Source organism: Coffea arabica, chromosome 2c (genome assembly GCF_036785885.1).
Source record: "Coffea arabica cultivar ET-39 chromosome 2c, Coffea Arabica ET-39 HiFi, whole genome shotgun sequence".
Lineage (NCBI taxonomy): Eukaryota > Viridiplantae > Streptophyta > Magnoliopsida > Gentianales > Rubiaceae > Coffea > Coffea arabica.
The window spans coordinates 28,485,322-28,510,204 of record NC_092312.1 but is presented as its reverse complement, the minus strand read 5'-3'; the positions used below and the strand labels follow the sequence as shown (position 1 = coordinate 28,510,204).

At 35.5% G+C, this 24,883-nt stretch overlaps 2 protein-coding genes across 2 annotated transcripts; one reads left to right on the top strand and one right to left on the bottom strand.

Moving 5' to 3' along the window:
• Positions 1–7,989: 7,989 nt before the first annotated feature.
• LOC113727123 (ferritin-like catalase Nec2) lies at positions 7,990–9,435 on the top strand. Its single transcript, XM_027251125.2, has 3 exons — positions 7,990–8,408; positions 8,507–8,732; positions 8,878–9,435. Exons 1-3 carry the CDS (start codon positions 8,059–8,061, stop codon positions 9,253–9,255), a joined length of 954 nt encoding a protein of 317 aa, XP_027106926.1. The 5' UTR covers positions 7,990–8,058; the 3' UTR covers positions 9,256–9,435.
• Positions 9,436–11,598: 2,163 nt separating this feature from the next.
• Positions 11,599–17,476, bottom strand: LOC140035592 (uncharacterized). Its single transcript, XM_072076883.1, has 3 exons — positions 15,814–17,476; positions 12,220–15,404; positions 11,599–12,063 (listed from the first exon to the last, which is right to left on the bottom strand). Exons 1-3 carry the CDS (start codon positions 17,474–17,476, stop codon positions 11,599–11,601), a joined length of 5,313 nt encoding a protein of 1,770 aa, XP_071932984.1.
• Positions 17,477–24,883: the final 7,407 nt, after the last annotated feature.

Here is a 24,883-nt window from a genome sequence, read left to right as displayed (position 1 = left end):
TGGAACACAAGGGAAATCGTAGTGAAGAACAAATTCAGTTTATCATGAAAATTCTTGCTTCTCAAGGTAAAACAAAGCAAGAAAGCTAAAGTGGGAAAACAAAAATGTTGGGCTTGAATATAAAGTATGGAGTAGAGGTGTTGAAATGGGTGACTTGGGTGGGTTTGGGTTGGATAAAATGGGTAATGGGTATAAGTGAATTAACTCATTTATACCCATTTAATTAGATAGGTATAAATGGGTAAGTCAAAAAATGAATTGTGTAACTCAATTACCCATTTACAACTTATTTATTTTAACTTTTGGTAAACTCATTTAAATTTATTTTTGCAAAACAAGTTATCAATTTATACCACTCTTTATACCCATTATTAGTTTTAAATATTTATTTATAATGTTCAATAAATTTAATTATCAATTTTTTTTCATTTATACTCTATGTTACAAAATTATCTATTATTTAATAATTGAATAATAAGAATATAAAAATTTGAACTAAGCACTATAAAAATTAATATAAAAATTTAATTCAAAAATTTTGAACTTATACCATCTATTCATGGACCGGTATAGGTAAATTTAATTAGGTGGGTTGATTTGTCACCTCTAGTATCGAGCCATTATAACAATTGGTTTGAGTTTTATTAATATTGTCAACAAAATGGCTACGAAAAATGAGTACGAATTTGGGTTAGATAAAATGGGTAATGGGTATAAGTAAATTAACTCATTTATACCCATTTAATTAGATAGGTATAAATGGGTAAGTCAAAAAATGAATTGTGTAACTCAATTACCCATTTACAACTTATTTATTTTAACTTTTGGTAAACTCATTTAAATTTATTTTTGCAAAACAAGTTATCAATTTATACCACTCTTTGTACCCATTATTAGTTTTAAATATTTATTTATAATATTCAATAAATTTAATTACCAATTTTTTTTCATTTATACTCTATGTTACAAAATTATCTATTATTTAATAATTGAATAATAAGAATATAAAAATTTGAACTAAGTACTATAAAAATTAATATAAAAATTTAATTCAAAAATTTTGAACTTATACCATCTATTCATGGACGGGTATAGGTAAATTTAATTAGGTGGGTTGATTTATCACCTCTAGTATCGAGCCATTATAACAATGGGTTTGAGTTTTATTAATATTGTCAACAAAATGGCTACGAAAAATGAGTACGAATTTCGTCCAACATGGTAAGTTGTTTCTTCTACAATCTATACTGAAAATGTTTAAAAGGTAAGATGAGGGTTTGAAAATCAAAGTCAAAGGTAGATGCCACAAGTGCAGGACCATCTCTCGCTCTCTCTATCTCTGTTGGGCTCAATGTATCCAAAGTGGCAAAATTTTCGTTGAAATGGAATTTCTCATTTCACATGTTAGGCGTAGCTATTGTATTCGGCGGCTCCCTATTCAGTGCCCATAACAAAGCCACGCGGGTAGCAGGAAATTTCCAGCAAAGCCACCACCACTGAATGGCAAAAGACCAAACTACCCCTCAAGCTCACACAAATCACGCTATAACCGGCCCATTTTCACTGTAGCTAAGCCAACTGACGCTTTTAGTATAGTAAAGATGTATCCCTTTTTGGCAGGTAAGTATGATAATAATTTGAAAAGACCTCAGAATTTTTATCGAACAATTTTATGAATTAGAACAATAACCACTTTAGTGGGACTAATTATAATAATCCATTGAATTATTCAATTCAGACAAAACCATTTAAGTCAATCGACATAAAATCCAAGTAAGGCATTTATAAACTGAATCTTTTATGTGCAAAATAAATGCCAAACCTTTGTCCAATTGGCTTAAAAGAACTCATTTGTGCCATTAAAGTCATGGACGAATTGAGACATGCAACATATTATTCATGAATAATGAACAAAGAAGGCAGTCCCAATTTTTGCACCAAAGATTCATATATCAACTAAGGGTTTCAACTTTAAAGGATCCAACTTAAAAACCAACATAGAACTTCAAAAAATAAACACCTCAGGGTTTTTATTAAATGATTCTATAATATAATAAAATTCACTTTGTTGATAATGTTTATTATAATTTAAAGAATTATTTATCTGGTACAAGACAACTTCCATAAGCTCTTTTTTATGTTGTCCTTAAGAGACTAAGAGGGCAAAATAGAATTACACTATAAATTTGATCACGACCTTCTAAGTCATCGCAACTGAGTACGTGTCAAATTTCAGCACATAAAGAGGCCCGAAACCTTAAAATTATCCCTCGATACATTGAATCAACAATCATGGATTCAATAAGACCATTGATACAATGCTAATGCAATGCAATTCATGCCCTATATTTGTATTGTTGTTTTCTAGAGAAAAATTTAATATTTTTTGTGAATATTGCTTTTACAAATTTACCAATAATCTTTTTTATTTCATATATATCGCATTTTAAAAAGTACTGCGGTAATTTTTTCCCACAAACTCTTGAACAATTACAATCCAAACAACCTCTTTTGTTCCAATAATTTGGAGTATGCCATGCATGAATAAACATGCAACTAAAGAACACTTGTTTAATTCATGAGAAAAAAGGAGGGATAACCTGCTTTAAAAACTTGTAGCACAATTGGTCATTAATAGTGACCAATGTGTAACGTACTCTTTTATTGCGGAAGCAAAGCAGATTGGAGATAAGCCGTAATCCAAGACGTTACAATCCTTAAGTCTCACAAGAAAGAAGAGAAACATAAGGTTTTGGCTTGCCAAAAAATTCGAAAACAATTTTAAAACCCTGTTCTTTTTCCTACATTTATTTTTTGAGAACCTATCCACTTGATATGGTAAAAAGGAACGAGTTATTTAGCAAAAACTTTATTAAATAGCCAAAATAGCAACTGAAGTCCAAAACAGCGGCATATTTCCTTTCCTTTTTTCCCCATTGTAATCCTCTAGTCCCTTCTGACCTAGTCGGGCTCTCTCCACTAGTGTAGATTACAATAGGAGTAGGAGTTGATGGCTAACAAAAAAAAAAAAAGAAGAGTTATTGCTTAGAATAAGTTCGAATGATACTTTATTGTGTGACCACACGAACTTTAAACTCATGCATGGGACTGCAAATGCAAAATGTAAAGAAACCAACAAATTCCTTATCCATTAATCAAGAACTAAACCAACCGCTCTTTGGGCTATTGGCCACAACCAAAAACTTTAAGTTTTGATGGAGTGCGAGGTCAAAGGTTTAAACTTTGCCTCCCATTAATGTGCCATTATATGTGATTTCTTTTAAATTCATACAGATGCATAGTGCATCTATCTAATTTGATGGTGGTTTGGTTCCCGTCGCTTTCTCTAGACCTCGTTGGACCTCCCTCCAAGTGTAGGTTAGAGTAGGAGTAGGCTAGACTAGATATTATCTTTTGATAAAAAAAAAAATGAACCAAGAACTAGGCTTGGATTACTACTATATTAATAATAGTATTATGATCTACAAGCATGAACTCGCAAGCCTAGGGCAGCATGTATAGTTCCTTATGCAATCCGTAAGGTCAGCCACGGCAATTAAGTGAGTCATGTTTCATACCAAAAAATGACCAACAAACTTAATCTAAAAGGGATTAGCGGTGACCTTAACTCATGATTCCTACATAGGCACGCGGATATAAGACACCCAGGGGTTCCAATATTCCATGCGAATCATGAATTCTCCTTAATATACCAATTGTTTGCGTGGGAAAAGAATCCCTCTGTCCATAGTCCTTCCTCCAAATTTTAGGCTTTCTCAAACACGGACATTTCCAGCCACCATAGTTATTAAACCCGACTCGGTCCGACGGTTCGACCGGTCAACCCGGCAAACCGGTCACTAAACCGGGCCGGTTCTTCAATTGGATCGTTTCTGCATATGAATCGTTGACTTTTCAACGGACCGACGGTTCAACCGGATTAAACCGAAAATCCAGCCGGTTTTGTGGGCAGACCGGATTTGAGGAAAAAATATTTTTCCAAACCTTTGCTTGGATTCGAACTTCAGACCTTCGTTATTGTTTGTGCGTAGCTCACCACCAGGCCACTTTATCACTTGTTCAGTAATGGCCATTCTTATGCTATATGAATGTTTTGTTAATTTCATCTTTATTTTTTTAAACTCTCCAAAACAAATGTATTTGGAATCTTTTAATAAAACTTATGACCCCTATATTCTATAAATTATAAAATAGATTTCAAAAATAACATATTACATAATTTATTTTAAAGACAAATATTGTTTTTTAAACATTTTTTTGCATTTAAAATTTGTAAATAACCTAGATAATTACAGTAAACATCTACACTTGAAGTTTGGTGGATTACTAATTAAATTTATGTTTTGCTGATTCTTATATGAATTAAATATTCTATAGCAAATTAAATTAAATGAATATTTGTTATGACATTATTTATTACAATTTATCTCATATATCCTATATCAAAATTTATAAAATATAATATTTAAATATATGTAGTGACCCACTGGTTCAACCACTCATCCACTGGTTGAACCAGTGACCTGTTGACCCACCTCCTTCGCCGATCTCCTCTCCGGGCCGGATTTAATAACTATGCCAGCCACAAAAGAAGTAAACAATTGATTTAAAATCACATATTTGGATTTGGGACAGGTACGATTGGAGGTTAAATACAATTGTACAATTGTTGCACTATCTACATTAAGTGGTACTAGGGGGAGTCCCGTGTATCATGCGGATGTTTGGTGCCTGTGGTTAAAGAAATTTTTTCATTAAATAAATAATAATATATTCTGGAAAGAAATAGTCTTCAAATATGACAAAACTAATAATAGTACATTCTAATTGCATCACACACTTTTACACTTTATTTCATCAATGCTTTTATAATTTTATCATTCCCAAAAGACCCCTACAAATGTCAGTTGAAAATCACCCAAGAGAAGATATAAGTTGTTTCAAACAAAGGAATACCTTCCAACAACTAGTTCTAGCAACGTGTTAATTGCACAATGTGTTAATATGTTTTTGTGTTAATTGCACAACAAAAATCACACTTTAATTAAATGTGTTTATAACACCATTTCAGTAATTACACCAACACATAAACTTATATGAGTTGTTCTCGATATAAATACGGTTACAAAATAATTTCATATTTCAGCAAATATCCAGATATCTTTATAAATTAAAACTTTAAATGTACCAAAATGAGAGCATTTCGATAAATATACCTAAACACGTGTTCTCTTCGATTATACTACAAGTTTTAAAAAAAAGCTACATAACATTCTAGATTTCCAAAAAACCCCTATCCACGCGATTGAAATTTAAACTCCCCTTTAACCACAACTCATTCGTGTATAGTATAAGGATACGTTTATATAATTTTGTTGTACTTATAAATTTTATTCTATGTAATTGCACCTAACTAGACCTTAACCAATCGTACCTGCTTCCGTCTTCACAGATTTTGTTAATCCCGAAGCTTGTGGAAAAGAACCAGTTAGCTTGGTTGGTGTTGTATATCCTTTTCGTTATTTGCATTTTTTTTCCGGGAAGTTCTATATTCTATTAACGTAATTTTTATTTTTCGTGATTATTTTTTTTCTACCATGCATATTAAAATATTTCTCGTGAACTTGCTTGCCAATTTTTACTTTAGGTATCAACGCAATATGCTACCATCCCTCCTAATCTCAATTATTTGCTGTATCAACATAAATTTCTCTTCTTTATTCCCCATATGGCAATGTCTGGCTTAATTCAGTGCACATTTTTTACGGGGAACAATTACAAAATTTTATGGATGATTTCACAAACTTCTCCCAAGATTTTCAATAATTCAACCTAGCACCCCTCTAATTTCAAATATTATACTTACCTTCCTTCATAGCTCAAAATGACTATAATAACATTCCCAAAAGAATGACACTCATCGTATGCAAAATCAAGAAACAAATTTAAAAAAATGTAGTAAAAATATCAAATGGCTATCCAAACTAAAAAAAGTTGCCACCGAGCATTTTTCCCGATTGAATAGCCCTATCATCTCTTTTGTCTATTAAAGTTCTCCATCCTTCTCTGAAATTTCAATTTCCATATCTTACAAATTTCAATGTTGATCGCGCCCTTTAATTCACCCATCGTTTAGTCTTCTCATTGGCTCTCGGTTATTTTCACAAAACAATTAAAATACCGGAAAATGACCATTTTGGTCTCTCATCTTTGAGATTTTGGCCAATTTAGTCCCTTATCTAATATTGTGACCATTTTAGTCATTTATCTTTACACAAAAAATATAGGACCTCTAACGGAAAATGAAAAATTCTAATGGATTTAGTCATGTACACAACGTATTATATTTAGGGTCATGTTTAATTTTATCCCTTATATGTCACTGCATACCAATTGGGGAATGCATATATTTTTATATTTTCTATTATGCTCTTTTTTTTTTTATTTCAAAGGTTGACTTATAGTGTATGGAATCGGCCCTATAAGGGTTTTTTTTTTAAATTTTCATTAAAAGTCCTAAAGTAACAGTAGAAAACTGAAAAAAAGATGGATAAATCTAAATATTAAATTATGATGTTAACAATAAAATTTCTCAAAAAATTTGTACATAAGAAACAGTACATTTTATGATATAATCATATGAGAAGCACATCACCTATTACTAGTTACAATAATGGTATGTTGTTTATTAAAAAAAAAAAAGAGGTATTGCTATAAAATAAATCAAAGAAAAACAAAAAGGCTGCTATCTTATGCTATGCAGTCACCTCAGATTCCAAGGGCGGTTCTGGAGGAGATTGAAAAGACAGCTAGAATTTTTTTTTTTTTGGGTAAGTGTATTTCGGTATTTTTGAATGTTGTTAGAGTGTTTTTAAATTGTGTTACTGTTGTATTTGGAAAATCTATATGTCAAAAACACCTGAATCGAAACAGACCCTTAATTAAATGGCCAAAATGGTAACTGAAGTCCAAAAGCAGTAACTGAGTCCGTAGATTTTGCACGTACTTCAGTGACTTTAAACTCATTCATGGGACCGCAACTGCAAAATGCAAAGAAACCAACAAGTACCTTACTCCAGAACTTGCAGGCCTAGGGCAGCATGTATCCACAGCAATTCGGCAGGTCATATTTCATACCAGAATATGACCAACAAACTTAATCTGAAAGATATTAGCGGTGACTTTTAACTCATGATTCATAGATGAAACATTGGACCGAATTTCTTAAGAAACCAGAAGGCATGCTGGTATAAGACACCCAAGGGTTCCATGTGAATCATGAATTCTTCTTGATATATCAATTGCTTGTGTGGGAAAAGAATCCCTTTGTCCATATTCCTTCCTCCAAATTTTTGGCATTTTCAAACACGGAATTTTCCAGCCACAGAGAGGTACATAATTGATTTAAAATCAATCAAATAGTTTAAGTCTATTGCACAGTCAAACTAATCGAAAAGACTAGTCCACAATTTGACCAGAGAGAAATCAATACTAGGTTCAGTTTTATGGTCATTTTGAAATGTCCAAAACATTTTTGCTGACAATCAACTCACACATATATTTTCTCTAGTATACAAAGGATGGGATTTAAGAAGCGTCAAGAAAAAAGGAGAATTAGAATCTACAATCTTTAAAGTTTGGATTCTCAACCTCGACTTTTAAACCAATGCTTCCTCATATATATATATTTATATATACTTATTCTAAAAACAGCTTCAGCAACAAATGGAGCAGCTACTTGCAATTTTGACAAACTTAAAGGGAAATCAATGTTATTTACTCTATTAGTATAATTTAGCTATGCAGATCTGATACTTTTGTGTTTCATGACGTGCATGTGCATTTCTGATTGGTTAACAATTGTTTACACAATTTTCGGGTGGAGATTTGTCCAGGTCAAGGATTAACGTACTTCGAAAGAAATACATGTCAATGTTCAAGCCCAGTATAAATACTACCACCAAATTTCTCGATCAATGCATCTCAAAACTCAAATCACGTCTTCTCAACCTCTGTTTCTCATTCTGCCGTCGAACAATGGCTCTTCTTTTATCATATAAGCCTCAAACAGTCGTGTTCATGATCTTGATGGTGTCTTGCACAGCATCCACAGCATCATTTTCCCCTCAACCTTGCAAGCCAACTTTTCCCCAAAAATCACTTCCACTATACGAGAAAGACATTGAACTGTTGCAGTTTCCAGTGAATCTAGAGTTCTTGGAAGCAGAATTTTTCTTGTGGGGTGCCTTAGGCCATGGGCTCGACGTGGTTGAGCCTGAATTGCCCAAGGGAGGCCCTCCTCCCATCGGTGCCCAAAAAGCCAATCTCGATCTTCTTACAAAGAACATTATCACTGAATTTGCCTATCAAGAAGTTGGCCATCTCAGGTTCATATGTATTTATTCATTTCTACTATATTAGAGCTAGAATCCCAATCGTGAAGTATATCTGATCATCAATTTTTTCTTTGGTCATTGAACTTTAGGGCGCTTAGAGATACGGTAGGTTTGTTCCCAAGGCCACAGCTGGACCTCCGTGCTGAAAACTTTGCAAAGCTCTTTGATGAAGCATTTGGGTACAAACTCGACCCTCCCTTCAACCCCTACAGCAACAGCCTCAACTACATGTTGGCTTCTTATGTAATTCCCTATGTAGGCCTAGTAGGCTATGTTGGCACAAATCCCTTACTCCAAGGCTATCGAGCCAAGCGTGTAAGTCCATTAAGATTCAGGCCAAAAATCCATGATTGAGCATATTCAAAAAGTTAAGAATTTTTTTCGTTTCAATAAGCAAGATAGCTAAGTTGAAAAAAACGTGTATGTGATTCACATATATTTTTTCTCCTTAATTTTGTAGCTTTTGGCGGGACTACTAGGAGTTGAATCAGGCCAAGATGCAGTAATCAGAATGTATCTCTATGAACGAGCTAAAGAAGTGGTATATCCTTACAATCAAACAGTTGCTGAATTTACTATTCGCATTTCAAAGCTGAGAAACAAGTTGGGCAAGGATGGCATCAAGGACGAAGGGATCTTTGTCCCACTGAAGCTAGGCGCCGAAGGACGGACTTCAAGCAACGTTTTATCTGCCAATTCCTACTCTATCTCATATGAGAGGGGTCCAGAGGAGATACTGAGGATTGTTTATGGCACTGGTAATGAGCATGTTCCAGGAGGATTCTATCCTAAGGGAGGCAATGGAAAGATTGCCAGAGAATTCCTCAAGAAATACTGAAAAAATAAATAAATTCTTGTGCCCTCAGTTCAAAGAGTCTGCCCCGTTATTTGGCACAGAGGATTGTGGTTACTACAACTTGTTTCATTACATCTTTTTTCATGTTGCTGATGTTTTCAAAATAATGTAAGGCAAATTCACCTGATTGTCCCTAATGTAAGGCACAGAAGATTTATGTTACTGTACGAGCTTAAATCTTGGATGAATCAGAGTCCAAACGTTATCTTTGCCACGTTTGGTAAGTTGGGAAGAAAAGCTAAATTTCATGCTTAGCAAAAAGTATTTGCACTTTTTTGTCAAACAAGATTTTTCAACACCTTAAACTTCTAAAGTTTGAATTTTGACAAACCTTGTTTCAGAACTAGTCAACTAGTCATGGTTTATAATAACGAGAAGCAAAATGGTTAACCACGTAAACACTCAACAAATTTTTATTCTGTCCACCAAAATTCTCGTCCCTTTCATGACAATGCTGTGGATAATGACACCACAACTAGAAGGAAAAAATTAAAAATTTTCATGGTAATTACTGCAGAATATTTCTGTGTAGTTTTTGTTTAGCAAGCAACTTCCAAAATAAACAAAAATATTTCGTTGATTTCCAAACTCCAGCCGTTGATGTTATTAAATTTTTTATTATGCATTTGGATTTTGAAAATTTCAACACCAATCATCACATGATGTGTGTTACTCGCAGGTCCACATGTGTTCCATGAATGTTTAATTGAGTACCATTAACACTTCTTAGTAGCTTGAAACTTCAATAAGAATAGCAAAAGATTGGGACCCACGTGTCATATTCTTCTGGAGAGACAAAGACTAAGGAAAACAAGAAGATCTTTCTCTTTGAATTGGACTCGGTGTGTACAAATTAGAAACATCCAATAAACAGCCACTAATCACTACAAGAAAAATCTGAATTAGTGGCAGCTATTTAATGGAACTTTTCAAGGGAACGCCATGGTTGAATCTTTCAAGGGGACTTCACTTCTTCACACAATGAAAATGCTAGCTCAACAGCATTTTTGCTAACTATGCCATCAAATGCAAATTTGGCCACACTTGGTTGGCATTTCACCTTATGCGTCATTGGATCATGAGTGTTACTGGCATTTCCTAAAAGTTTAAAATAAGCAAAATGAAAAAAAAAAAAACACAGTTCACTGTTTGATGAGATTTACTTGCCTAATTGATGAGGTTTCCTTACTTCTTCTCGTAACTGATAAGTATTAGAGTAAATCCTAAAAACATTGAAACTCACTGAAAATTTTTCAATCTAGCATTCTCCACAAAACTTTATCTACAAACCCTATCATCTAGCATCTCAATTCTGTTGTCATCTACCATTACAATCACTAAAGGTACTTTTTTTCCTCTCTAAATCCCATAGAACAAAATAATGGTTTATAGGTTTTTGTTTGTTTTATCATTGTATATTGTGTGAATATGGGTACAATTTTAAGATAAAAAAATATTGGTTGTTTCTAATTTTTCTTTCCTTTGAGGAGTTGTATGTTAATTACTCTAGGTTAAATTCTTCTTTCTCACAATCATTTCATAGTGTTAATAAGAAGCTCTCCTTTTTTTTTTCCAAGCTAGGTTCAGAGATGCTTTAGGAAATTTGTGGTGAAGAATTGTATTATTTGACTAAGAGAGATAGTATGATGTTCTTTGCATAAACCTTGAAAACAAAAAGCACCATCAGCAAATCTGGAAAAGAATTACTTTAGCATCTTGAAAACATAATTGAGAACTTTTTGGGTATGTATCTTCTCTACCTATACGTCCATTTTTTGCATAACTTTTTGTGAAATTCATATAGTATAAAGTGCCTTTATTTACCATATTCTGACAAAAATGTGTGCTAAATTGGAATGGTAGGTCTGGTTAGAATAGTAAGTATAAATTAGAATCCATTTATATTAAGTCATTCTATCTTGGTGTAATGCTCCAAAAAAATTAAGGATGCAATGCATGTTGTTTTCAATTAATTATTATGTGATGAGATGCGCCAACATCTCATTCACTTTGTGTGAGATGCTGGTTTTGTGATGTATGACATCTACGCAAACCAAAACGTGATTGTAGGTACAGATATGGTCAAGCATTGGAAAATACTAGATAATTTATCTTTTTGCTCAAGTTGTGGGATTAAATCTAAATTGATTGGTACCATTTCCTTTTTCGTTTTAGAAATATTGGAAAGTGTTGAGGTTTCTTTGTTGGAGTGCCTTTAGTTTCTCTGCCGCAGGTTCAAGGTGCCCTTTCTACTTGCTACCTTTTTTTTTTTTTTTATAGAAATTCTTTTTATTTATTCATGGAAAATAGAACCAAATATTCCTCTTACATAATCCTCATTTTTCTAATTGAAGGTATCCCTATTCTGTCCAAACGGATTGCCCCACGAGCCAATCTTGGGAATTTACTGAAAGTATCGTAAACCTCAATTTGTTTATCTGGATGAGATATACCCACATTAGATAAAGCATCAGCAACTGTGTTAGCCTCCCGATAGCAGTGCGTGAATCTAGGTGGATCATCTAATAATTGCCAAATCTGGTTGACGTATCTTCGAATTTTCCACGGACACTGAGTACGACGTTGAATGATCCCAATTAAAACCAAAGAATCTGATTGTACACATATGTTTCCAAAACCGTTATGTATACAGATCTGAAGACCAATAAGAAGGGCACAAGCCTCTGCACGGAGACATGTAGTTTCTCCCAGATATGCCGAAAAACCAATCATTGGTAATCCAGTGGAATCCCGGAGTATGCCCCCACCTCCACCTATTCCTGGATTACCCTTAGCACATCCATCCGTGTTAAGAGTATACCTCCCTGTCTCTTTGGTTTCCTAGCGGATACCTTGATATACAACCGTACCCCCAGGTGCCTTTGACCAATCATACAATTGACAAAAGGATTGTAGTCTTATCAATTGTTTAAAATGTATTCCTACCATGGATTGGATTTCTGAGAAGATGGCTTGGCGAATGGCCGATGATTGCATCTGGACACCCTCAAACATTGCTTTGTTCCTTTCCTTCCAAATCTGCCAGCAAATTACACTAGGAAGAATACGGCAAATAATCTTTCGTAACTCAGAATCCTGTGAATTCAACCACCAATCAACTATGCGTGCTCGTAGAAAAGATCTTGAGAATTTTATTCCACATAACCCTCCAAAATAATTCCAAAGGAATGACGCAATGTGTCCGTTGGAGAATAAATGCTCAATAGACTCCTCGGAAGGCTCAGTACAGCAAAAGCACTTTGACGGCAAATGGAAACCAAATTTACGAAGCTTATCCGGTGTCGGTATTCTCCTCAGAAGTAATCTCAACATGAAAAATGAAACTTTCAAAGGTATCAGAGGGTGCCAAATGGAAGCAAATACCATAGACGTGGGTCGGGTCTGCCTAATGTCCCCAAAAGCCGAATGTAGAGAGAAATTTCCAGTTGTTGTGGGCATCCAAAAGACTTCAGCTATACTTCCTTCTTCTGGGACCATTTGTTCTGAGATGGAATAAGCAATTTCCTTTGGCAATGTGTGGTATAGAAGATTCAAATCCCAATGGCCGTTGTTTACGAAGTTTCGGAACGTCAAATTTGGGATAACTGGAACCTTTAGAAACAATGCACCACTCCCCAACCAGTTATCGTACCAAAAATGACACGCCCCATATTTGGCCACCCATAATATTGAGAGTTCCACTTGCCGACTCACATTGAGCATCCTTCGCCAAATTGCCGAATCCGTTGGCCTGAGTTCTACCTGACAAGGGTGCAGACATTTACAATACTTTGCTTTCATGAAGGTCGACCACAGTGATGATTCTGTTCGGAATTTCCACCATAACTTGGAGGAAAAGGCTGTGTAGACGTCACATAATCTCCGAAATCCAATTCCCCCTTCCTCAACTGGATAGCACAATTGAGGCCAACGTATCCAATGAAGCTTCGATTCCTCGGGTGAGGATCCCCAGAGGAATGCCGAGCATGCCTTTTCTATAGTTTTAAACACCGAGCTGGGAATCACTGCAGCTGACATTAGGTGAACTGGTATTGAAGATAGTACATGCTTGATTAGAATAATTTTTCCTCCAAAGGAAAGTAACCTTGATTTCCAAGACAGAATCCTTGCTAGTATTGCGTGACAAACTTCTCCAAAATAAGATGATTTGCATCTTCCAATGTAGAGCGGAAACCCTAAATAGCGTATTGGAAATGACTTGCGGGCAAACCTAGAGATGCGATCAAGCAGCCGTCGTCTTGCCATTGATACAGATGGATGAACCAGATAACAGCTTTTTTGTACATTTAGTAATTGGCCCGAGCATCTTTGATAATCATCTAACACTTTCATGATAGCCTTCAGGGAAAATGAGGATCCATTTGCAAATATAAGAACATCATCCGCAAATGCCAAGTGAGTAATAGACGGGCATCCATATGGAACTTTGAAACTCACAAATCTTGGTTGCATGACAAGATTATTCAGTGCTCTAGATAACACCTCTGCCCCTATAATAAATAATGCTGGTGATAATGGGTCCCCCTGACGGAGTCCTCTTGAAGACTTGAAAAAACCATATGAGGATCCATTTATAATGACGGAAAACCAGACATTAGAAATCAGTCGCCAAACCATATCAATGAATCTCTCACCAAAACCGAACCTTCTCAGAACATTTATAATATGACTCCATGCCACTCTGTCATATGCCTTAGACATGTCTAGTTTCATAACCACATTTCCACCTCTATTCTTTTTCGCCATACCCGATATCACCTCCTGTGCAAGTAGGAAGTTTTCGGTTATATTGCGACCCTTCACAAATCCTGTCTGCTGGGGAGAAATAATTTTTGGCAATATTCCCGCCATTCTGTCTGCCAAGATCCTTGATAATAGCTTGTTGAAGAAGTTACATAGGCTGATGGGTCTAAATTGAGAAAAATCTTGAGGATTTGGCACCTTCGGAATTAGAACAATTGAAGTAGAGGTGATGAAACGAGGTAGCTCTGCTCCACAGAAAAAACTGAGTACCGCCTTGTAGACATCTTGGGCGATTACTTGCCATGCAAAAGTAAAAAATTTTCCCGTGAATCCATCTGGGCCAGCAGCACTTTCTTCATCCATTGCCTGCAGGACTCTATAAACCTCTTCAATTGAAGGGATTTCTTCCAACTTCACATTATCCTCTCCCGAAATCATAGGTGGAATGAGATGTAGCATATCTGCAGATGATCCCAAAGAATCCGAGAAAAGTTCAGAGAAATAGGTGGTTGCTTCACTTGCTATATCAGCTTCATTGTCCACCCAAACACCATTGGCTTTTTTGATACGATGAATCATAGCTTGAGCCCGTCTCTGTCTTACTATCGCATGAAAATACTTTGAATTAGTATCTCCCTGTCGAAGCCATTTTACCCTAGCCTTTTGCCTCCAAAATTGTTCTTCAATTGATAATGCATATCTCAGCTCCGCCTGAGCCTTTTTGAGTTCAATCTGGCACTCCTCCGAATCATCTTGATCTACCACTTCTTCTGCCCGTTGCACCGCCATTTCTGCAGATCGCACATTATCGATCACGTTTCCAAAGTGTTCTTTGTTCCATGTCTGAATAGCTTTTCTTGTTGCTAATAATTTAGAACATAGAGCACGCATCGGAGATCCATTGACATCTTGAGTCCAAGCCTGGCGTATTACCTCCAAGAGTTGTGGTTTAGTTGTCCACACATTCAAAAATCGAAATGGACGCGGCTTAGTATCTGATTGAGGAACAAATGAGAGCTTTAACGGTGAATGGTCAGATGGATGTCTAGCCAAGTGAATGACAGAAATGTTATGAGAAAGATCCAGACATGCCCCGTTGACTAAGAACCTGTCTAACCTCTTTGAAATCCGAGCTCTACTTCGTCGATTGTTTGACCATGTAAAATTGGGTCCTGAGAAGCCTACATCAAATACTCCAGCCTCCTCCATGAAAGACAGAAATTCCACTCCTTCTGTTATAGCAAATGGACGACTTCCCCTTTTTTCATGAGTTGCTACAATAACATTAAAATCACCCCCAATACACCAAGGAAGAAAACTAGGCTTATCAGCTAACAATGAGGACCATAACTCACGCCGCTCGTCAACTGAGCATTTTGCATGAACAAAGGACAAAATTATTGGAGAAGGAATTAGGGGACTTTGTACATGTAGAGAAATATGCTGATCCGAATTACCAACAATCGAGCAAAGAAAAGGATTATTGTAGAACACCCAAATATCACTTGAACAATTAACAAGCACGTAATCAAATAATAGACGTAGACGAATGGTTTGTATTTTAGATACGTCTAACTTTGGCTCACAAATCACAACAAATTGGAGATGATGTGTCCGTACTAAATTGATTAATCTTCGTAGATTAGGTGCTTTAGCTACTCCTCTAATATTCCAAAAAATGCCATTAATCATGAGAAAGAACCTGGAATGAGTTTTTGGATGATGTCTCTGACCGTGAGCGCAAAATTCTGTCGGTTTGCAGATTAGCCCTCAAACCTTTTGTCCTTTTTTGTTTGGGATTACGGTCAGCCCCCCCTGATTGATCAAGACTTGAAGAAGGACCTGATGATTCAGTCAAATTTTCTTGTGGGACACCCGGTCTGGGAGACAAATTTCCTGCAACAGTTGGTGAATTAACCTCCACTATCCCATGCTCTGTAGGACCGAAATTCTCCACTCCTCGCAACTCAACATAGAGATGCTCCAAAGAGTTATTGTCGGCCATGGACTGAAGTTTCTCTTTTGATGCTTCAGACGATGTAGCTTGGGTCCCTTCATCATTTCCATGGGCCTGTTCTGAATGCTTTTGCATTAACAATTGTTCCCCAACAAGTGCTTGCTCTCCCATATGAGCCGTATTCAAATTCCCTTGCACATCATATGTTGTCGGCTTGGATGCAGCAACTATCACCACTTGGTGATCAGTATTTAGATGATGAAGAGTATTTTTGTCGGCCTTACTCTGAAGTTTGTCTGTGGGATTTATATTAGTTTCAAAACGGGTCCCTTGGTATTCATTCCCGTGGACCTTCTCCAGCTGGTTTTCCATTTCCCTTCGTTTCTCACGAACTGGCAGCTCCATTGCAAGATCATTTTGTGGTTGTTCAAATCCAGCAGAGGACGGCAACTTAGTTACTCCAAGCTGAATTAGGTGATCATCAGGCTTACTAACTTCTTGAACCTTTGTGGCAGTACAAACTTCCTCCACCACTGCACCTTTTAGTTTTTCCGCATAATTGCCCATCTCAGTACGATGTACTTCGTCGGAATCAGTCACGGCATCTGTTGTTTTTTCCAAGTTAGCATCTGGGTTTTTCACGAGGTCTAAATTAGACACTTGAACATTATTAACTTCTAACGATAGATCCGTCTGCAGCTTCGTGTTATGCTTATATAGATACCGAGACCCAACCTCAGTTACATTCTTCTTGCATTGCTCTTGGGAATGACCCAAACGTGAACAAGTTGAACAATACAATGGCATATTCTCTGGCACAATCCGTTGCCAAAATCCAGACTCCCCTTCAACAGCCACCCAAACTCTTTGTGTAAAAGATTTCGCTACATCGAGCTCCACACATACCCTGGCCAAACTTGGTCGAGTCCCAGCTGCCGTTGCCGAATCTAGAAACAGTGGTCTTCCTACTGGAGAAAGTATGGAGAATAATGAATGTTTGTCGAAATAATGAATAGGCAGAGCTGGAAGAACTACCCAAACCGGAGCCAAAGATGATTCCCTAAGCACATGAAACTCCCTTGTCCATCTAAACACACGCATCGGATATTTACCCAGCTGCCAAATCCCTCTCATCCAAATTCTGTTGAAGTCAGCTTCAGCCATGCACTTAATGAGAACATGCCTATAGTCCATCAATCCAATAGAAACATGATCCTTCAGGTTTAAAGAAGCAAAAAACTTTCGAATGTCTTCCAAAGACAGTCGGCCGTAAGAAAATTTTCCCACCAAAGCCCATTGAAACGGCGCTGCAAGTTTGTCTGCATCTGCTTTAGAAAAAACTACCGCAGCTTCTCCCTTGTAGACAGAAGCCTGCTGAATGTGGATAGGCGATGTTGCCGGCTGAGAAAAAAGTTGAGAAAAAGATTTGTTTTTGGTAGGTGATAATCCTTGCCCCTCAGCCGACGGCTGAAGGGCAGCCATGAAATAGTTGAGAAATTAGAGAAAATAAGAAGAGAGAAGGAAGAGAGTTTTTTCCTAGTTACTGACAGTTTGTCGAGCCTATGCAATAATAAATTCCTACTCAAATTAAATAGAACTTTTGCATCTAGTGGTAAGCAGGGTCAAATCTATAGAGACTAAAAGAAATTAACTTCTTCTACAATTCTGGATACGGGAGGTTTTATGAAAATAAACTAGATTACTTGAATATAATAAATAGCTCAGAGTAAATAGTAAATTATTAAGACTCAAATAATATTGAACAAACTCTAGTCAAGAAGCAATTTCGGAAATGGTTCTCCTAATTGAACGTCGATACAAAATAATTCCGCTTATGATCTGATAAATAAGTTATAACTGCCATATAAGCGATGACAATCAATTTTTTTTTAATTATTGATAACCTGTTTATCTCAATCTGTAGCTTTTGATGATTACAAAACAAATGGATGTTACTAATATTTTCTTAATAGACCTTTTCAAAAATGGAGCAAAACAGGTTCAAAAACTAAGCACCAAGAATACTGAAGCGGCTATCGGACGCACAAAAAGATTGGATCGGACGTCCGACAATCATTACGCAACTTCAGATGCATGGAGAACTCCACTCTTGGACATCCAAAGATATTAAATTATTTCTTCTAAACTCACTGACTTCAATCGGACGCACATCATCAGAGCACCGGACGTCCGACAAACATTGCGACACTTCGGACGCAAAGCTTTAGAGGCACCGGACGTCCGAAAAGAATTGAAGAAGAATTTTCAGTTTCACTCCCTACCTTCGGACGCATACACTAAAGGTACCGAACGTTCGAAAGAATTCAAGAAATTTTCTTGAACTCACTGCCTGCATTTGGACGCAAGAAATAGGTCCACCGGACGTCCGACACTTCCAACGGCTAGTTAATTCTTCAACTACTTTCTATCCGTTGGAAGCATTAATTGAAGAATTTTTTGGTCTCATATAAATAGAACAAAGGGAACCACTTAAAAATAACTTTGCACATTGAGATTACATCATATCAAGAGTGATTTTATTGAGAAAATACTTTTCAAGAAAGATTTGTACTCTTAGTTGTGTAAATTTCATAGAACCTTTTCTTGTGTGAGAAAATTACTTCAATAGTGTAGATTTATGAGGGTTATCCGAGTGATAGTAAAATTTTCTAACTTGATCAAGTGTGGCTTGGGGTAAGGAGGAAGTGATCCTTCCTTTGTACACAAAGATTGGTTGTAATTGATCAACTTGAAGAAATTTATTTTATCCAAGCTCAAGAGGAGTTTGGAAGTGATTCTGGTTTGCTATCCTTTCTCTACTGTTTACTATATTGCAAATACAAACTGTCTTTCTCTTCTACTCACAAGCAATCTTGATCTCTCGTTAATTGCTACATTGTGTGGTTATCTAGAAAGGAGAGTAATTTTCAAATTGAAGAAAAAGAGTCTTACAATTTGATTAGTTTCTTAAATAACCTAATTCAACCCCCTCTTAGATTGTCTTTGATCTTTACAATTGGTATCAGAGTTTGGTCTCCTAGAGATTAAGCTCAATCGGCTTTGGAGTAAAAATGACAACCAACAATGCCATATTTTTTGAGGGACAATCCGTCACTAAACCTCCAATGTTTAATGGATCCAATTATGTGAGTTGGAAGGAAAGAATAATCATTTTCTTGCAATCTCTTGATATTGAGTTATGGTTCATTGTCAATGAAGGTCCATATGATACCTCTATAATAGATGAAATCACTCATAGACCGAAACCAAAAATTAGAAATGAGTTGACTGGTGAAAATAGAAGTCATCTTACCTTGAATGCTAAAGTTATGAATGTGTTGTATAGTGTCTTAGATTCAAATGAATCCATTAGGGTCAAAGGGTGTAAGTCAACTAAAAAAATCTGAGACAAATTTAGAGAAATCCATGAAGGGAGTGAGAATATGAGAGAACAAAAGAATCTATTCTGGTTACCAAATATGAATCGTTTAAGATGGAACCTCATAAAAACATTGATAAGATGTATATTGTAGATTCAATGACCTCATTAAGAACTTAGAGGTGTTGGAAAAGGAAAACTCTCTAGGTGAGAAAAATAGAAAAATTCTGAATACTTTATCCAAGGACTAGGAGAGTAAAGTGACTGCCATTGAAGAAACTAGAGATCTAAATTCCTTGCCTATTGAATCTCTTATAAATTCTCTAACCTCTTATGAACTGAAACTTAAGTCCAAAGTGCAAGAGGAAGAGGATGCAAAAGTAAGAAGGAGCATTGCTCTAAAAGCATCTCAAGATGAAGATGATTCTGCCTCCCTGGATAGAGAAGATGCAGAAGTTGATGACAGTGATCTATCTCTCATCATAAAAAGTTTCAAGAGAATTCTCAACAAACGAAGGTTCAGAAAAGGAGGAAACAGCAACTTATTCCCAAATCAGTTCAGCAATGCAAAAAATAAAGGGAAGCAAGAGTTCAATAAAAAGCAAACTGATAAATGCTTTGAATGCGGCCAACCTGGAGATTACGTAAGTGAGTGTCCAATGAAGAAAAGAAGGAAAGAAAAGTTGAACGAAAATCAAAATTCAACAACTTTCAAATTACATGGAATGATTGCAACTCAGAAGGTGAAGTCGAAGAAGAAGAGGAATCTACCCAAATGGCTTTCATGGCCATTGGTGATGATGAGGTAACTACTTGTAACTCTCCACTTGATAGTGATGATGAATCTGATGATGATGTTAATTCATTTATGGAGAGACTGCATAATAGTTTGAAAAAATCCTATGTTAAAATCAAGGAACTAAAATAAAAGATCAATTTTCTTATTCAAGACAATGCAAACCTTTTTCAAAACAAGAATCTGAAAGTTGAAAATGATAACCTGAAAAGAATTGAGACTGATTTGCATATTGAACTGGATAAAAAAACAAAACTTTGTGAATTGTTAAAAAAGGAACAAAGAAACTTGAAAAGGAGAATGGATGACCTTGATGATTTGCTTCAACACAAGAAACAAAACTGGTTTCAAAGGAATGAACCAAAATCTCTTTTTGGCATGCATGAAAAAAGATTGAACTCTAATGCACACGAATTTACCATTTACAAGAGAAGATAAATCAGATTTCTTAAACCTGTCCATGCAAGTAATTCACTGACTATGTGCAATTTTTATTATCAAATTGGTCACATGATGAGTAACTGCTATGCTAAAAAAAAATATGAGAAATGACATAAAATGCATGTGGAAAGTTAGACATAATGCTAACTCTCAAGGACCCAAAAAGTAAAGAGTGCCATATTTTATCTTGTGAACTCTTGTGTAGGTGAATTTGATGAATATCGTTAAGAAATCAAAACGGTTCATAGATAGTGGATGTTCAAGGCATATGACTGGTGATCCATCACAATTCATCCAACTTAACCCAAAATCAAGCGGAAAGGTAACTTTTGGAGATAATAATAAAACCAAAACTGTTGGAATTGGTGATATTGGTAAGAATGGTCAAACTTTTGTTCACAATATTCTTATAGTTGATAATTTGAGTTATAACTTGTTAAGTGTTAGTCAACTGTGTGATAGAAATCTGTTAGTGTTATTCAAAAAGCATAAATGTCTTATTCTTGACTCAAAACTTAATACTATTTTCAAAGGAATAAAAATAAAGGGTTAAAAACAAAAAAGTCCCCTGTGATAAGTCTAATACACAGAAAAGTCCCCCATGATTTCAAAATATACAACACGACCCCTCATACTTTGAACTAAATTGTAAAGGTGACAGAATCCGTTAAACTTAACGGAAATGGTCAAAATGACCAAAATACCCTTACATAATTAAACAAAAGACAGCTCAAAAAAATCATTTGTTTTATTTTTTAAGTAGAGAGAATTGAGAGTTAAGGGGTAGAATAGGTATATTTGATAAAAATTAGGTATAAAAATTTTTTTTTAGGTTCCAATAAGTCATTTCCGTTAAGTTTAACGGATTCCGTCACCTTTACAATTTAGTTCAAAGCATGAGGGGTCGTGTTGTATATTTTGAAACCATGGGGGGCTTTTCTGTGTATTAGGCTTATCACAGGGGGCTTTTTTGTTTTTAACCCAAAAATAAATGACATTTATATAGTTGTTCTTGAAAATGTTGATTCTTCCAACTTTAAATATCTTAAAGTAGCAAATGAAGACCTTTGGTTATGGCATAGAAGACTTTGTTATTTCAACATGGATTTGCTAAAAGAGATTTCCAAAAAGGAACTTGTTAGAGATTTGCCAAAAATTAAATTTGAAAAGGACAACATCTGTGATGCTTGTCAATTTGAAAAACAAATCAAAGTTTCTTTTAAACCCAAGAAATGTGTTTCTACTACAAAAGTTTTGAAACTTTTACATCTTGATTTATTTGGTCCTACACAAACTGCTAGCTTAGATGGCAAAAGATATTACTTTGTTGTTGTTAATAATTATTCTAGATATACTTGGGTGATGTTTCTTGCACACAAAGATGATGCCTTAAAAAACTTTGTTTCATTATTTGTAAAAGTACAAAATCTAATTGGGTTGAAAATCATCAAGATCAGAAGTGACAATGGTTCAGAATTTCGTTTTTGTGGCTTTTCAGAATTTTGTGATAACAATGGAATTACACATGAATTTTCTACTGCAAGAACTCCTCAACAAAATGGAGTTGTTGAAAGAAAAAATAGAACTTTTCAAGAGGCAGCAAGAACCATGTTGTATGAATGCAACTTGCCAAAATATTTTTGGGTTGAAGTTATAAATACAGCTTGTTATACTATGAATAGAGTTCTCTTGAGATTATTTTTAAATAAAACCTATTATGAGTTAATGTTTGATAAAAAAACTTATTATTGGATACTTCAAAGTTTTTGGTTGCAAATGCTTCATTTTAAACATTAAGGAACATCTTGAAAAGTTTGATAAAAAAAATCTAATGAACGAATTTTCTTGGATTATTGTAAAAAAAAAAAGATTTTAGAGTCTTTATAATCGAAGGACTCTCGTTATAGAGGAAGCTATACATGCCACTTTTGATGAATCTAATGGTGATATTTTCAAAAGTTGTGGTGAAGATGATGATGCAGGTGTTTAAGGAGAACTAAAGAAGCTCACAATTAATGATCAAGACAATGTTTCATCAGAAAATGATTCAAAAGGAAGATAGTTCTCAAGTTAGTCCAGCACTGGAAAATAATGATAAGGATGTTGGTACACCTAACAATCTTCCAAGAGTTTGAAAATTTGTTCAAAACCATCATAAGGAGCTCATCATTGGTGATCCATCCGAGAAGGTCAAAACTCATTCCTCCTCTAAACAATTGATGGATAATTTTGCATTAGTCTCATATTTTGAATCCAAAAATGTTGTTGATGCATTGAAAGATGTAAACTGTATTTTAGTTATGGAAGAGGAACTAAATCAATTTGAAAGAAACAAGGTTTGGACATTAGTTGAAAAACTTCAAGATCATCCTATCATTGGCACAAAATGGGTATTTCGAAACAAAATGAATGACAAAGGTGAAATAGTAACGAATAAGGTTAGACTTGTAGCGAAGGGGTATGCACAAGAAGAAAGAATAAATTTTGATGAAACATTTGCACCCGTAACTAGACTAGAATCAATTAGAACGTTTTTTGCCTTTGCATGTTTCAAGAATTTCAAACTATTTTAAATGGATATTAAAAGTACTTTCTTAAATGGTTTTATTGATCAAAAAGTATATGTTGACCAACCTCCTGGTTTTGAAAATGAAATTTATCCAAATCATGTGATCAAACTCTCAAAATCTTTGTATGGATTAAAACAAGTTCTAAGAGCATGGTACGAACGTTTAAGTGATTTTTTGTTTGAAAATGGTTTTAAAAGAGGCATTGTAGATAACACTATTTTCACTAAACAAAGTTCAAGTGATCTTTTAATTGTGCAAATCTATGTGGATAATGTTATATTTGGTGCTACTAATGAGGGATTGTGCAAGGATTTTTTCAAGAGAATTAAATTTGTTCCTTGTGTTCCCAATGATTCAAACCCGAGAAGGAACATTCATTAATCAAACTAAATACACTAAGGAGTTGCTCAAAAGATTTGGAATGGAAAATTCAAAGTAAATTGGAACACCTATGTACACATCTACCAAGTTTGACAAGGATGAAGAATGTATAAAAGTTGATGAAAAGAAATATAGAGGTATGATTAGTAATTTGTTTTACTTAACTGCAAGTAGACATATTCCTCTTACATAATCCTCATTTTTCTAATTGAAGGTATCCCTATTCTGTCCAAACGGATTGCCCCACGAGCCAACCTTGGGAATTTACTGAAAGTATCGTAAACCTCAATTTGTTTATCTGGATGAGATATACCCACATTAGATAAAGCATCAGCAACTGTGTTAGCCTCCCGATAGCAGTGCGTGAATCTAGGTGGATCATCTAATAATTGCCAAATCTGGTTGACGTATCTTCGAATTTTCCACGGACACTGAGTACGACGTTGAATGATCCCAATTAAAACCAAAGAATCTGATTGTACACATATGTTTCCAAAACCGTTATGTATACAGATCTGAAGACCAATAAGAAGGGCACAAGCCTCTGCACGGAGACATGTAGTTTCTCCCAGATATGCCGAAAAACCAATCATTGGTAATCCAGTGGAATCCCGGAGTATGCCCCCACCTCCACCTATTCCTGGATTACCCTTAGCACATCCATCCGTGTTAAGAGTATACCTCCCTGTCTCTTTGGTTTCCCAGCGGATACCTTGATATACAACCGTACCCCCAGGTGCCTTTGACCAATCATACAATTGACAAAAGGATTGTAGTCTTATCAATTGTTTAAAATGTATTCCTACCATGGATTGGATTTCTGAGAAGATGGCTTGGCGAATGGCCGATGATTGCATCTGGACACCCTCAAACATTGCTTTGTTCCTTTCCTTCCAAATCTGCCAGCAAATTACACTAGGAAGAATACGGCAAATAATCTTTCGTAACTCAGAATCCTGTGAATTCAACCACCAATCAACTATGCGTGCTCGTAGAAAAGATCCTGAGAATTTTATTCCACATAACCCTCCAAAATAATTCCAAAGGAATGACGCAATGTGTCCATTGGAGAATAAATGCTCAATAGACTCCTCGGAAGGCTCAGTACAGCAAAAGCACTTTGACGGCAAATGGAAACCAAATTTACGAAGCTTATCCGGTGTCGGTATTCTCCTCAGAAGTAATCTCAACATGAAAAATGAAACTTTCAAAGGTATCAGAGGGTGCCAAATGGAAGCAAATACCATAGACGTGGGTCGGGTCTGCCTAATGTCCCCAAAAGCCGAATGTAGAGAGAAATTTCCAGTTGTTGTGGGCATCCA

Excerpts from the sequence above, each read along its gene's own strand:
- LOC113727123 (XM_027251125.2), top strand. The coding sequence starts at position 8,059 with ATGGCTCTTCTTTTATCATATAAGCCTCAAACAGTCGTGTTCATGATC. Across the intron at positions 8,409-8,506 it reads CAAGAAGTTGGCCATCTCAG|GGCGCTTAGAGATACGGTAG; the intron begins GTTCATATGTAT and ends ATTGAACTTTAG. Across the intron at positions 8,733-8,877 it reads AAGGCTATCGAGCCAAGCGT|CTTTTGGCGGGACTACTAGG; the intron begins GTAAGTCCATTA and ends TTAATTTTGTAG.
- LOC140035592 (XM_072076883.1), bottom strand. The coding sequence starts at position 17,476 with ATGGCTGCCCTTCAGCCGTCGGCTGAGGGGCAAGGATTATCACCTACC. Across the intron at positions 15,405-15,813 it reads CAAACAAAAAAGGACAAAAG|TTGACGAGCGGCGTGAGTTA; the intron begins GTTTGAGGGCTA and ends CAAAATGCTCAG. Across the intron at positions 12,064-12,219 it reads TCTCAGAAATCCAATCCATG|GGTAATCCAGGAATAGGTGG; the intron begins GTAGGAATACAT and ends GGATGTGCTAAG.